This window comes from Chlorocebus sabaeus, chromosome 10 (genome assembly GCF_047675955.1).
Source record: "Chlorocebus sabaeus isolate Y175 chromosome 10, mChlSab1.0.hap1, whole genome shotgun sequence".
In the NCBI taxonomy this organism is placed as follows: domain Eukaryota; kingdom Metazoa; phylum Chordata; class Mammalia; order Primates; family Cercopithecidae; genus Chlorocebus; species Chlorocebus sabaeus.
Window position 1 is genome coordinate 19,106,162 of NC_132913.1, and position 15,920 is coordinate 19,122,081.

At 40.8% G+C, this 15,920-nt stretch overlaps 1 protein-coding gene across 4 annotated transcripts in view; it reads right to left on the bottom strand.

The window, feature by feature from the left end:
- Positions 1-15,920, bottom strand: part of NCKAP5 (NCK associated protein 5) — a 983,546-nt gene that overhangs the window by 834,040 nt on the left and 133,586 nt on the right. For all 4 annotated transcript variants that reach the window (XM_073019623.1, XM_073019626.1, XM_073019624.1 and 1 more), the window contains exon 2: positions 6,501-6,630. In XM_073019623.1, coding sequence (XP_072875724.1) covers positions 6,501-6,569 — 69 coding nt within the window. In that variant the 5' untranslated portion in view covers positions 6,570-6,630. The remainder of the gene's footprint in view (positions 1-6,500; positions 6,631-15,920) is intronic.

Genomic DNA, 15,920 nt, shown 5'->3' on the forward strand with positions numbered 1-15,920 from the left:
TTAAAGGGCTGTTGTTAAGTATTAAATGGTAGTTTCCATATAAAGTATTGAGCAGCATGCCTGGCCTATATTAAGCCTCCATACATTTCAGCTACTATTACTAAGGGAAGGAAGCCATCCTGGTTGAGACTTAATGCATGATTCACTGAGTGAACATGCTGAGCTGTCTGCCAAAGTGGCTTTGATGTGAGATTCTGCCATCCTCATTGCTGACATGCTCTATGCCCACTGCTTGGACTTAGTCTACTTCTGTCCTACATTCAGACTCTGTGCTCAGCACCAGTGTTGCTGCAGATCTCCAATGGCCCTCCAAGACTTCTCTTGTTAGGATCTGATCTCTTCTCACTCTTCTGGGGCTCCCCTCAAGACTTGCAGCAAGTGGCACCTGTGGGTGGTGCCCACCTGGCCCAGCCTCCCCTGCCTCCTCATAGCCCATCTGCTCCCAGCTCCATCCACCGGACCCGGAGATCTGCACTGTTGGAGAACAGGTGGGCAGGGCACTTCTGCATTTCTGGACCCGCAGTATGGGCCAAGCTCGGCTGGTGAACAGATTCACCGGGTAGATACTTGTCTAAGGGTCTGACACGTCTCTAACTCCAACTCTGCCAACTCTCAAGGAGGCACAGTCAATATTTCCGCATGACACTTTGGAAAGGTTGCTAAACCGGGCCAAAGCTAGTCTGTTCTCCACCACTTGCTTTTTTCCTAAAAATGGCCTTCACTAGATCCTCAGACATCACCCTATCTTCTGATACCTGGCTCAGGCCATGGTCTCTGTTCTAAGTACATCAAAGAGACACTGAAATAATAGCCCAATAAGAGGAAATGAGGCAGTTGGAGGAAAAGAACAACTCCCTCTCATTCTTTGTCCCTCCCTGACTTGATGCTCATTTGGGAAATCTCAAAACCATCTTGACATCAGAGAACAAAGATCAGGCTTCCCAGAGGACAACTGGGCCTGTCCCCAGTGGCCAGGGGCACAGGGCAAACAGTACTTTATATACTCTTCCATCAGTAGATATGGTCAAGGGAGACTGAGATTAGAGTAGCCGGAAACCTTCTATAGGAAGCTGGTGTTTTGGGCTCTGTACAGCATCCCTATGGTAAGAGAAGGTCTAACAAGAGAACCGTGAGAGTCAAGAAAGATCCAGTCATGCCTGAAGCAGTACAGAATGAAGACTTTTGTTTTCTTACTATTCGTAACCCACTGGCTGTAGGCTGTACTGAGCAGCACCAGCAATACCTCTATTTTGCCTTTAGAAAAAGTATCAGCAAGGTTGAACATACTCTATGTCAATATTTTCTAAATATTAGGAAATGCCTTCTAAACATTTTTCTGTACCCCACTTTTCCTACTGGGGTATACGTACCTTTGATAACAGCCTAAACCTGTTCGTCTGCCTGCTCTCATATCACATTTACCGAGGGTAAACACAAATCACTACTTAGAAAATCAGCATCCAGGAAATGTAAACCAGGACTTTCAAAATTCCCATTTCTCTTATGCATGCGGATAGCCATTAGAATCCAGCCTACTGCCTGTCTTTGTAATTAAAGTGGTTTTTTGTTTGTTTGTTTTTTAAGAAAACAGCTACATTTGATCATGTGTCTTCAGAGGCAGCTGTCTTCCTACAACAAAGGTAAGCAGTTGTAACTACTTATGTAGTCTGCAGAGCCTGAAATATTTACTATCTGGACCTTTACAGAAAGAGTTTGCTGACTCCTACTTCAGAATTATATCTAGTCACTAAATGGTGGGGCGGTGGGGACACAACTGAACATAAAACAGCAGACATTTAAATTCAATATGAGCAAGAAGTTTCCCTGGGAGAAAAAAACAATCAGTAATAACATGAGTTGGCACCAAAGGATGCAGGACCAATATTCTTGGGTTGCCTCTTTTTTCTCTACTCTCTCAGTCTGCAATTACCAAATTCCCTCTGTTGCTTCAAACTACAGCTCTCCCATGGCCCCTCCTCACATCTTCCCAGAGTGACCTCAGCTCCTACCTCTGTCAGTGACACACTGTTCATCTCCATCTGATGATATTTTTTTCTTCTTATTAGGACAGCTTCCCCAGATAAACTAGAAGCACTTGAGGAAGACTATCCCCCTGTGTCAGCCAGGGAGACCTTGCAGGAAACGGATGACACACTCAAAGCATCTAACTGAGGAGAGTTTGCTAAAGGGACTGTTCACTGAATTGTAGACAGAGCTAAGTCAAACCAACAAAAGATGGGCTAACAACATCCAAGAGCCATTACTATGAAGAATCCTTAAGGGGTATGGGGAAACAGAAGGTGCCAGAACACAGAGAGAGCAGTGGTTCTCACTATAGCTAGAGTTCTGGGGAGAGGGTTGTCCAACAAAAGCTGCAACTTTAGGCAAAGGTGCCCAGTTCCTGTGGTCCATGACCAGGCAGGGCGAGAGTGGGAAAACAAATACCTCAACCTCTGATCTCCTGCTAGGAGGCCAGCAGGACCTCTTTCTCCTATGGGCCAAACCCAACCAGATTCCAGAAGGTAACATCCATGTGGTACATCCTCCACGTGTGATTGGCCAGGTAGTGAAGGATAAAGAGTGGATCTGGAGGGAACATGCAAACCATCCAGCACATCCCCATAGGTGGTTTTCAATAGTGCTTATTGATTGACTTTGTGTTAATGAATGTTGTGGAAGGCTTGATTACTATAATGATTTGGATACAAACAGTCAAGAGTCTGAAGGATGAATTCAGGGATGTGTGCAGTTCTTTTTCTTCCTCTACAAGCTCAGCTGTCAGAGCTGAAGGTTTAGTGTGGCAAACGTTTTGTCTTCCTTTTGTGGGTGAGAAGAAAAGAGGATACCAAGAAGGAAGTCATACTGCTACTCTCATCTGTGCTTAAAAGCTAAATGTATTTCCCCCAAATTAAAAAGAGAATGTTTGCTACTTAAATGTGAGCTGGTAAGAAAGATAACTCACGCTCCAGCATGCTCATCAGTTAAATGCTATCACAGCTACAGGTGTCAAACAGCTACATGGGCAGCCCGGGGATGAGTCTGGCAAATAAAAGAGCACAGTGTGAAATGATGACTTTTTCTGATCAAAAAGCATCCTGGGGAGGGCTGAACAGTTTTGGGTCAAGAAGAGGCCTCTATTTCTGGGGTGATTTTTATTGCTATGAGAGAGAAGACCGTACTTGCTGTGAACATATGGCTACTCCACACACTCCTACTGGTGAAGGCAAACTCGTAGTCACTTGTCTTTCTCCCTGGGCTTTTAGCCCCAACAATGAAACATATTTTTCATTTCAGTTTCACTTATGTATCGCTTTCTCTTTTAAAAGGGTGAGTTATAAAGTAAAAAAGAATCACCATCAATGAATATTTCAGTGTGTTACCAGGACGCACGTACGTGGACACGTATATGTGTGCACACACATACACTCAAACCCTCCCCCATGCCACGTGACTAAGGACCACAAACTCATCTTCCCCAACTGGAACTTTTTTCAGTTTTTGTACTGTGAGTTTCTTTATTCTGTGGCTCCTCCAGTCTAAAAATGTAAAAGCTGTTGCAAGGGAGCTATAATTTCTACTCAACACTTCAATGATTTGATTATATAAAATAAAAAGTGTAATGAAGTTAATAGCACCTTATTCTTGCCATACATTATGAGAATATTTTCCTGCAAAATCTGAAAATGGAAATTACCTCTGGGCCCCCTAACTCTCAAAAATAGGGGTCGTGATGATTACTGCAATGGAATTTCAAGACTGAAGAACGTAATATGTTTCTCTTTCCTCTATTCAGTTTCCCAAAAGGACATCTTCTCTTCCTGGGATAGTATATAATAAAAGATAAAGAACTTAAGTGACAGATTGTTCTACTTTTGGTGTAATCCTAGCGTGTGAGCTCAGGAAGAGCAGATAACCTCTCTGGGCCTTAAGTAGTCTGAAAAGTGAGGGGACTGGATAACCCATTTTCACTTTAGCATTCTAGATTCCAAAAAATAAAATAAAAAACATGCATTGGGAATGAAAACTGTACTGTAATGCCAGGTTTGTTGTTCTTGTTTTCTTGTATTTCACAGCAGCCCTTATCCAGAATCTTCCCCACCTGCTTCTTGCCTAGTAATTTGTGTGGTTTCAGCATAGAGCTGAAGAAGAGGGCAACATCTTGAGTTCAGATCCTTCACAGGCCGGGCATCTTTGATCTCATCCCTGGTCCAGCTTTCTTTCTGACAGTTGGAATTCATTCAACATGCTTTCAGGTTCCCATTCCCAAAGAATCAACTCAAAAAGAATACTCTAGCTGCTATTGTCCCAGAGGTAGCACCTCATTTGAAGAACAGAACATAATACTACAACCGAGGGCAAAATTGCAATCACTTGGCCTAAGTGCAAATAATGTTAAATAGCATTTAAGTACCCCGCTACACACTGTGATAGGAAAGGACATCCTTTTTCAGAATTTTCCCAATCTGGGCATGCAGATGTAGCACAGTCTGCCTCTAGGAAACAAGGAAACGATTTCACTGGTGTAAAAACTCTCCTAAGCATGATACAGGGAGACTCAACAGGATTAAGTTTCTCAGGTGGTGCCAAACAAGTTCTCATTTTCACAGCGTTCTTCTATGCCAGCAAGTCAAGAAACACATTTGCAGCCCTCAACAAGTTTCAGGGTACAGCCATATGCCAAAAAGAATGCAAGCTCGATTTCGGGTTTTCAGCTAGACTGGTAATGTGACAGGATTTTACTTATGCCCATTTCCAATCTATCTTTAGGTAAAATTTAAATATGAGCATTGACACTGTTTCCCTTTTTCTGATCTACAGTACCTAAGATCCCCCCTGTCTTGTCTTGTCCTATCCCTGCCTTCCCAGCGTTCTGGGCTCTGCGTTCTTCTGTTTTACCAATTCCCTCAACAAAATTCTGCTCATCTGGTTGACATTTGGCAGAGATCCAAGGCCATTTATTAATGAATGCTACTATGAATTATTGAGAGCCAATAGCTTATTAAGTTTAACTTGATAGGTTAAGATCTCAAGTTTTAACTTGATAAAACTTGAGATCTGAGGCAGAAATCTGTGGCTTTGGGGAACAACCAATATCGATGATATTTCTGGGTTAAGAGAATCTTTCTTGAGCTGCTCACATCATACCATATGGCTGTCTCTGTCCTTAACCTAGGCCTAAGACAGACCCTATTGGCATGCTGATATGTAAAAAGTGTTCTTCTTCTGCAAAGGAGAGGCTGAGAAATTATCTCTTTATCCCAAGTTTTCCCAGAAGTTGAAAAAGGAATACACACACATACACACATACACACACACACAGATACCCAGGCACGCTCACACACCAATGTCACCACATTCAACCTGGAGTTAGCAAGATGTAGGAGGTGTGATGGGGTCAGATCTACAGAGAGGAGGACTTAAAATTCACCAAACTTAGCCTCTAAAGGTATGCTGGTCAAGGCACAGCCCAAATAGACACAGATGTTGATTCTGACTAAGGAGAGAAGAATTTGACATAAATGCGTAACACAATCTTCTTCTCAAGTCCCAGAAACTCACATCTATGAACAATTTGTGAGGTGGAGTCTCAGCCATTAGGAGGTAAATAACTAATCTGTCCATGACAGAGCAAGACCTACAGTTGCAAAGTTTGAAAGGTATAACGGATAAATCAAACCAACAAATAGTTCACTGAACCCCCACTCTGCTAGACTCCAGGCCAGGTGCTGAGAATATACAAGTGAATAAAACACATCCCTATAAAACGTACACAAGAAGGAACGAAGCTAAATCTCTGTTTCAGAAAGTTTGCTTTGTATTTCAAGTTTGCTTGATTTGATTCCTTGCTTTGCTCACAGGCACTGCGTAACAGAAAAGGTGACCCACACATGTTAGCCCAGAGACTGTGGAAGAGTAGCCAACCATCAGACTTAGTCTAAAGTGAATTAGCCTGTTTCATCGGACTAAGCAGATTCTCACACCTGATAGCAAACCCTACCAGGTTGTTCAGAATGATGTTCATCAGCATTAAAACTCTTAGAAAGAAAGTTTACAGACAACTGAACTAGTGCACATACTTAAGAAGATCTCCAAGACTTCCTCAGCTCTTCAATATTTGAAGCTGTATTGAATTCTTGTTCAACTTACCCCCAAGGTTAAGATAAATGGAGGATGGAACAACTATATATAGGTTAGCATTTGGCATCAGTATACAGTAGTGTTTTTGTATAGACTGAAGTCTACATCAGCTGGAATTAATATAATTAAATATAATGTCGACAGGTTATGACATTTGCCTATTAAGACACTATACAAACATTCCAATAATGTGCTGGTTTTTGAGTTTGTGGAAAAAAAATGAAACAAAATCTCAGGGGATGTTGCTAATGGTGTAACTGGAAGAGAGGTTTCAAAAGCACAGGGTTCAGGAAATAACAGTCAAAGAATAATGCATTCAAAGCCAAAACATATAGAGTGGTAAATGAATATTTAGTACTTACCACAAGACTGCTGTCTAGAGACAGCCTTTTTCCAAAGTCCCTTTTCTCGAGCTGTCTCTTTCCCTCCATGGACGAAGTTATTTATTTTCTTTTGTGACTTATAAGAATCCCCCGTCTGTTTCCAGGGTCACTGAAAAGAGTGAACATGTGTTTTACTATCCAAGTGCACAGTGTTTAGACCTTTGTTTTCAACTGTCTAACCAGAAACAAGCATTGAAGTCAAAATATACCTAGTCCCAAATAATAAGTATAGAACTGGGCTCTCTCAACTCAAAAGACCACTCCGTGTTACAAATGTCAGAGTCGTCTTTATGGCGGCCCCTGTGTTTTTATAGGTTTTGCTAATGGAGTTGGGGAATGGGTTTGCAGGTTGAATCAGCAGACTGTGGAAAAAAGCAAACAGTCTCCGTTTCATGCCACACTTGCTCCACACCCGTCCTCTCTCTATCAGCCAGAATCATTCTGTTACTGTGCACATCGATGCTGTCTGCAAATTCCATGAGATCAAACCGACAAAACCACGCTCCATAACCAAGAGTTATTGAGCTCAAGGTCCAATGAAGGGAAACTGAAACATGAACTTTGTTGTCAATATTTAATTTAAAAAATATGTAATTTAAAAATATTTGAGGAACATTGTAAGATACATTCCTCTCGGGATAGATTGATTCAAAATGAATGGTGGGTGATGTCATTACTGTCAATGAGTATTTATAGAACACCCACTGTATTTTTACCATATTAGATATAGTTCAGCCCCAAACTCCACTGAGATTGCTTTTTCTAGAATGATTAAGTATTCTGGTTAATAAGGATTCATCATATATGTTAAGTGCTAGCTTCCAATTTTCACAAAGATGTAAAAGGCTTGAAATAAAATAAATGGGTTACAGTCCAGGAATTTTTTTTTTTTTTTTTTTTTTTTTTTTGAGACAGAATCTCGCTCTGTTGCCCATGCTGGAGTGCAGTGGCGTGATCTCGGCTCACTGCAAGCTCTGCCTCCTGGGTTCACGCCATTCTCCTGCCTCAGCCTCCTGAGTAGCTAGGACTACAGGTGCCCACCACTATGCCAGGTTAATTTTTTGTATTTTTAGTAGAGATGGGGTTTCACCGTGTTAGCCAGGATGGTCTTGATCTCCTGACCTCGTGATCCGCCCACCTCGGCCTCCCAAAGTACTGGGATTACAGGCGTCAGCCACCATGCCTAGCCCAGTCCAGGATTTCTTATCCACTAGCCAAGTGACCTTGGACAAGTCATTTAACCTCTCTGAAACTCATTTTTCTCAACTACAAAACATGATGATAGCAATCAAATGATGTATGGGAATATGATTTAGATGCCATAAATTACAACTCATATGTAAGTTATAATTACACACAGATTACATGTAAAAACAGTTAACCTGAAATATTAGTCAACATAATTCAATATATTCTTGATGATTCCGAAGGCACTTTGAGGTATAGAAATTACTCATAATCCTTGTAAATAAACATAGCCATTGTACTGCTGATGCAGAAGAGATGAAATACAATGCTATACCAATTAATTCTTTAATATAATTGAAAAGAAATACGTTCCACAACTCTCAGTTACTCCAAGTCTGACATGGATCAAACAGGCAGGATTTCATGGCCCACAGGATGCGGGCTCTCTCTTGGTTTTCTTCATCAAGAGGGTTGAGACGGCGGTGCCTCAGATGGGGAATGCCCAGACTATAGTCAATCATGTGAAACTGATGGGCTCATGTTCCAGCTTAGGCTTCTTCCTCCATCTTAGTCATTTTATCTCTTACTTTCAAGAACACTAATTTTAATACATCACTTGTCCACTCAGAGACTCTTAAGAGTTCAATCAGAATTTAGGATAAAATCCAAATTTTTCAATATCATTGTCTAAAATTCTAGGCAGTATTTTTCAGAAAAGAAGTTAGTTCTGTATACTGCTATAGGCACGACCACTAGTCAGCTGAAATTTGTTTGGGAGGCTGCCTTTTCTACTTTCAGCTGTTCCTGCCCACTTTGTAGCATTCCCCCCCTCCTCCAGTCTCAGCGACCATATACACTGGTAGTTCAGAACACCCTCTGCAATAATTAACCAGCTAGCGACTACTCAGGCCCTCATATTTCCCTCTCCACCAAAAACACACCCTAAGTCTTGATCCCAAAGAGCATGGGAGTTTGATAGCTCACAATAGATTGTGCTTTGGCCCTTAGCACATATGCACTGAGGGCCTACTGTATGGAAGACAGTAGGAATACCCTGGGAATACTGTACGGAATACTGTCCTTACATGTTAGTGACACAGTCATGTACAAGAAAAACCAAGTCCCCACCTTTGTGGAACTCATATTTTAGTGAGGCATATAGAAAACAAGCAAACAAACAAACAGCTCCAAACTGTGGTAGGTACAGTATGACGGAAATAACCCCCATCAGGTGGAGAAAAGTGCCAAGTGGCCGGGCGGGGTGGCTCGTGCCTATAATCCCAGTACTTTGGGAGACTGAGGCAGGCGGATCACCTGAGGTCAAGAGATCGAGACCATCCTGGTCAACATGGTGAAACCCTGTCTTTACTAAAAATAAAAATAAAAAATTAGCTGGGCGTGGTGGTGTGTACTTGTAATCCCAGCTACTCAGGAGGCTGAGGTAGGAGAATTGCTTGAACCCGGGAGGTGGATGTTGCAGTGAGCTGAGATTGCCCCACTGCACTCCAGCCTGACTGATGACAGAGAGAGACTCCATCTCAAAAAAAAAAAAGAAAAAAAGAAAAAAAAAAAGTGAAGCACATGAACAGGGATAGCTTTTGGATTGAGTGGTTAGGGTAGAAGTCAGTCATGTAAAAGATGGGTAAAGATCATTTCAGGTAGAGGGAACAGCCTTTCATCTGGGAAGGAATCGGAAAAGAACTTTGTTAAGAGAGGACCTATTTCTTAGGAAGAAAATAGCCAGGAAGAGAATGTGTGAAAAAAGTGCTGAATTACAGGCAAAAACTGCAGAGGCTTGGAGGCTAATGTATCTCTCTCAGCAATTATTCTAAACACAAAAGTTAATCTTAGGTTTTACATTTCCTACCTTACAACCTACTAGCCAGTAACATTCAACAAATTATTTAACCTATTTAACCTTCCACTACTTACTCTATGCGATGGCATTAATAGTAGGACCTTCTTCATAGTAGGGTTTTGTGACGATTAATGAGACAAGTCATTGAATTGTTAGGCTGGGGACAGATACATGTAGGTAAGACTTAAATATTAGATATATAGATCATACCTTCTGGCAAATATGATTAAACTCATTAAGAGCAACTCTAGCTACTGAATTTTATGCTTCTTCTTAGGCAGATGAGGCTGTCATTTTGGGAAATGGGGATCCTTTTGATAGTTCTCAAATAGCCCAATGTGCCTATGTGGAAAGCTGATTCAGTAGCTTTCCAAATGGATTTGGTCAATTTCTTTTCATATTTTATGGTATCAATAATATAGGCAGATGTAATATTCAAGTTGTTTAGCAACAATATGTCACAAGCGTTAGCCAATCATAAAGGTACAGTCCAATCAGGGTTGACAATGGCAACAAGCGGTACAATTAGAGCAGTGTATCCTAGCCAATTCCAGCCTAACTACACACACTGGCCCCACTCCAAGAAGGTGAAAATTTGTGAGTCAGACCATAAAACAATCATGGAAAGGGTCAGAGTAAATTTATCCAAGTGGATCAAAGGAAGACTGTCTAAAAGAAACAAAATGGCAACCAGGATGCAGCAATATGAAAAGGGACCTCATTAACAAAGAAAATATCAGAAAAGCTGAAACACTGTATTGATTTCACTATTCGGAAAAGACTACATACATCCAGCAGAGACGGCAGATCCAGGGGGGAAATGAGTATATCATATCCTAAAGATGCCTGGGATTACGTGGGCCGTTTGTACCATCCATCTAACTCAACTAATTCAGAGACTAGGGTGATCAAGCAACCTTCCAATTTTATTTGATTCCTATGTAGTAACACTTATAGAAGAAGAATGTGCTGACCAGCAAATATAAGTAGACAATCTTTTGAAAAATTCCATTTCTAGTGCAAACTAAAAATGACAATTTGACATCTGACTCTTTATATTTATTACTTACGTATTTGGTTAGTATATTGACTGTCATAACAGAATAACATAGACTGAATAGATTACACAACAGACGTTTATTTTCTGCGCTAGCAGAGTTGATTTCTGGTGAGTCCTTTCTCCTTGTCTTGCAAATGGACATCTTCTCACTGTGTCCTCACATGGCCTTTGCTTTGTGTATGCACATCCCCGTGTCTCTTTCTCTAAGGACACCAGTCCTAGCACATTAAAGACCCACACTTACGACCTAATTTAACCTTCATTACCTCCTTAAATGCCCTATCTCCAAATACAGTCACATTGGGAGTTAGGGGTTCAACGTATGAAATTTGCAGGAGACGTGGTTCAGTCTATAACAGCTATTTTCAGTCAGGTTTCAAATCGTATCTGAGTGTTCTATTAAGCAAATTCCTAAGTCTAAAACACTAAGGGAAACCTCCGAGTGGTGGTGGTTATGGTGACTGCCTCCAGACTCCACGCCTCTCTGCTTGTTATGTGACCGTTGGACCTTACTGCTCCCTTCCCGCCTTACCTTGCCCTGCTGTACTCTTCTCCGTGTTGTGCATGTATGGGTGCGAACATGATTAAGACTTCTCGGTCAGTGTGTTAACGTTGAATTCTGCCAATGGGAGGCAGTGAGAGATTAGAAGGCAATGGGAAAGAAGCCATTCCGCTTCCAGCTCTAGCAAAATAGCATCAACAGCAGGTGGCTGCAGGCTCCAGCAACTTCTGTGATTCCTCCAACAGGTCAGCTAAGAAAGGGCACCAGCAACGCCCCAGTCTGTGAGCCTGCCACCTTATCCCTCTGGCTTCGCCAGCCCCTTCAACACCAGCATAAAAATCCCTTGCATTAAATCCCTCTTTGCCTGAAACATCTACAGTAATTTCCTTTTTCTACACTTGACAATGTTTGATGCACAGCCCATGGAGATGCCTTTGGACAGGCAGCAAGCCTTCCTTGGGAAATACCTGGATTCATTCTTGTGAGTCTTCTGAAATAATCGTCTGGAATTATTTTCTAATAAACACTAAGCCTCTAGAGAACAGAGACAGCATTTTATGTTCTGTGTTCCCCTAGGCAGTCTAATGCCTAATGCATAGCAACATGAAGAGCATTTGCTGTTTGCATGAATAAATGAATGAATGAATGTTGACAGCTGTCTTTGTGAACATATAAAGAGCAGGTCAAAAATACAATTTTGTTTAGTAAAGAAATACTAGACATATTTACAAGAGTGAGGTTGTTTTTTCAGACAAGCATATTCGGACACACCCAGGCCCCAAAGAAAACATTTTATCTTTATTTTAAAATGTCACCAACCTAAAAACTATTTACCTGCACCTACAATGGGCCATAACCTAGTAGTGTTAATATCTTTTCTATGTCTTCCAACATCTCTGGTTATAAAAGAATACATACATTCCTCAGAGCAATGGGTTGGAAGCCTCTCCTTCCTTCCGTGGGGAAGAAAACAGTCATGGAGTTGAAGGAAGACAGGAAATTAAGCATCCTTTTATTGACTGATAGTTATTGATACTAATCTTCCCTTCCCCCTCACATACACCCATCTCTAGTTGGTGAAAATACTTCTACTCAGTATCTGTGGAAATCTAAGTTGACCTTAATAACTCTTTTTTAAATTTTTCTCACAGTTAGTAATGGCCTTTTCATGCTAGACATATTTTTAATCTTTCTAAAGATGTCAGTAAATTCTATTTTCTGCTATACTTTGTTAACAGGCTGTATAATTTTCAAGAGAGTAACAAAATCACACCATCAAATAAAATCTCAAAGGCATATTCCCTCACATACACACAGTAACACACAAACACACACACACACTCACTCAGATACACGCTCACACCTGATCTAGACACCACTTTCTCCATCTTAATTTCTGCCTTTCTGATTCTGCCATTTCCCATCTCTGCTTTGATATATTAATTGTATTGCCGGAAGACATGGAGAAAAATAGTAATGCCAAAAGGGCTCTCTTGCTTAGGCATTAGAAGTTTGGTTCCTAGCTTTCTTTGCCATGTAAATTTGAATAATTCCTAACTTCTGTGAGTTTACATTTTTTATGCCTTTCTCACCAGGTCATTGTGAGGTTTCAATGAGATAATGCACGAGCAAGCTTTTCCACATCTAAATTCAAGATGTTTTCTGGTCAGCTTCATTAAGCAACAAACAATGCAAAATATAATTGTTTGCAGCCTCATAAACATCCAGAGAACAGAGACTGTGTCAAATTCATTGTTATATTCCCTGTAGCATCCAACACACCAGCTCCCACACGGTAGGCATGCAAAGAATAACTGCACAGTAGAGCACATCAAGGACAAATAATGAACAAAGTAAGTTTCTAGTCATTGACAAGGCAATTCCATGGGTTTTCACCCTGGTTGCGCCTTAGAATAACCTGGGGAACTGTTAAAAAATATCAATGCCTAGGTCCCACCCAAGATCACTTGAATCTTTGGGGTGTAGGCTCCAGGGATCAGAGTAACAATAGCCAGGGTTGGCAACCATCAGTTAAGAGCTTTGTTGCATGTTAGATGGAGTCACCTGGGAAGTCATTAAGGCCCATCCCCAGATGGAATAAATCAAGATCTCTGGGGGTGAGAGCCAAACATTATTATTTTAAGATTCTTGAATATTTCCAAGGTGCAGTCAATGGAGCACCAGTTTGGGAAGGTGAAGATGTCACTCTTTTCTTGATCTCCGTCCTTTTCTCAAGGGCTGAGGGACACATGATTGCTGGTAGCAGCAATGGCCTTTCCTTAGCCACCACCATCCCAACAATTTTTAATCTGCAAACGCTGACCCCAAAGGAAAGAAATGTTAGATACAAACAATTTGGATAAATACCTTTATCCGTATCTCCACTCTCAGGCTCATCATTCAAAATTAAGTTGCTTAAGCTGATCCTTCTTTTCATTCAGAAAATATTGTTGACTAAAGGTAGAAATATTAAATCTAGATTCCAAGTTAACATACATATATCATAAAACCTCAGAGTGAGGCCTTCGCATAGAGTTTCAGGGAAAGAACTTCAAATGGCAAGGCCAATGTTGCCGAAAACCATGACTCAGATGCCCCGAACCCATTGCCTCCTTTCTTCCCACTGCTCTCCATGTGTACCTAGCTCTCTCTTCAAAGCACTACCAAATAGAATGTTTGAAACTCCAGTCCTCTTTGTATTGAAATCTTTTTATTCTGATTTATTAAGTCCATAGAAAGGAAAGCACTGGCTTTCTGTATGCTTTAAATACATACACACAGCAGTCTCCTTTTGGAAGATATATCAGCTCAATAAGTTTCTCCTATTGATACATCTATTTGTGGTATAGATGGGTAAGGGTGTGTTTGTGCATGCTTGTGTGTATGTGTATGTGTTGAGTGTGTATTTGTGCATGTGTATGTGCATGTATGAGCATGTGTGTACATGCGCATGAGTATATGAGTGTATGTGTGCATGGGTGTGTATATTCACATGTACTGACTTAACAAAACCACCCCCACAAAGTGTTGTGTCCATTCTGAATATGAATATAAAAACATGCCAAATGATGCAATTTTCAACCATAAAAGTTTTAAAAATCTTTTCAGCCCCCTGAAACTGATTTAGAAGAAGATTAAATGCTAACAAATTTCCCAAATGTGGTATTCTTCCTTGCCAGATAAATTAGTGGCTGAAAATAGTCTCAGAGAGACATGACAACCCTTTTCTTTCAAGTGGAGGAAAATTCCGCATGATGTTGAAAATTGGTTCTAAAAAATGGTTTCCTATATTCATATTCACTAAACATCTCACTAATAATCCTCAGTAGCTTCCGGTTGATGGTTTAAACGCCAGACAGTCCCCTAAGAATCACTTTCCCATGGGTCCATTCTCAGAAAAATGGCTAAGGCCAACACACAGAACTCAGGGAGCTGCACAAAGTCTGAGTCTGGAAATCTTGTCTACTTTTCAACATGCAGCTCAGTGAACTGGAGCAGTCAAAAAATTGCTATGAATCTGAACTAAGTTCCTTAGGAAAAGAGGTCAGAGAAAGCTGTTAGTACCTCCAAAACTTCCAATATTCAGTAATTTCTCTCACTATTAAAACAAATTATTGAGATATAATTCATATATCATAAAATCCATCCTTTTTAAGTATACAATTCAGTGTCAACCCTTCTAATACCAATATTTATTCATTTGCTGCAGAAACTGGGGATTCTGTCTCATTGTCAGTGGGGACACAAAGAAGTTTCCTCATCACTGCTTGAGGCTTCATCAAGCCTGCTGTCCCATGTCACCATCATCTTGGGTAGCAGCATCCTGGACAACCCTGAGTTCACATTCTCCAGCTGCCACTTACAAGTTCTGTGACTTGAGCAACTTATTTCACATCTCTTAGCTCTAGTTTCCTCACTGATAAAATTAAGATAATAATTACAATCCCCTTAACAAGGTAACGCTGGGGATTAAAATGATTCCTGTTTTCAAATACTGGAGTAGATAATCTGTTGGTATAATCACTCAAAAGAGTTCCATTCATTCAAAATTAAGTAATATGTATTCTATACCTATTTTGTCCCAGGCCTTGTGTTAGGCCCTGAAGATTGAAAAGAAAACAAAAGAAGAAGGGAGGAACAGAGAAAGGGAATGAGGAAGGGAAGGGAAGGGAAAGGAAAGGAAAGGAAGGGAAGGGAAGGGGGAAGGGAAGGGGGAACGGAAGGAGGAAAGGAAGGAGGAAAGGAAGGAGGAAAGGAAGGAGGAAGGGAATAGGGAAGGGAAGGGAAGAAAAGGGGAAAGGGGAAGGGAAAGGGAAAGGGAAATGGAGGGAAGGGAAGGGAAGGGAAGGAAAGGAATACATGTTCTCAAATTTCAAGGAGACCTAAAATCTAAGAGAGGGAGATTTATATATTGATTAGTAAAATGCAAGGTAAAATGAACATGTGAATGAACAAATGAACAAGTACATGAGTTGAGCAAGGAGGATTCACTTTTTATTGAGCTAACCCTGGAGGACTTGCCTTTATTGTCATTCCTGGTGTTGCCAGTTGATTTCCAGACACAAACTATTGCTAATCTTCAATGTATGAACTAAGAATGAAGAGACAGAATTGCATGCGCTTAGACCAGGGTAAGCATTTTAGCTCTGGCTGCTCTTCTCAAACCATCTGTTCCTTCTCTCCCACTCTTCCTTTGTAAAGATCTCCCCCTGCACCACCGCTCTTTATTTCTTTCCTCTGATTCTTCTCCATTTATTGCTTTAAAAAAGGTTTATAATACATTACATAAAA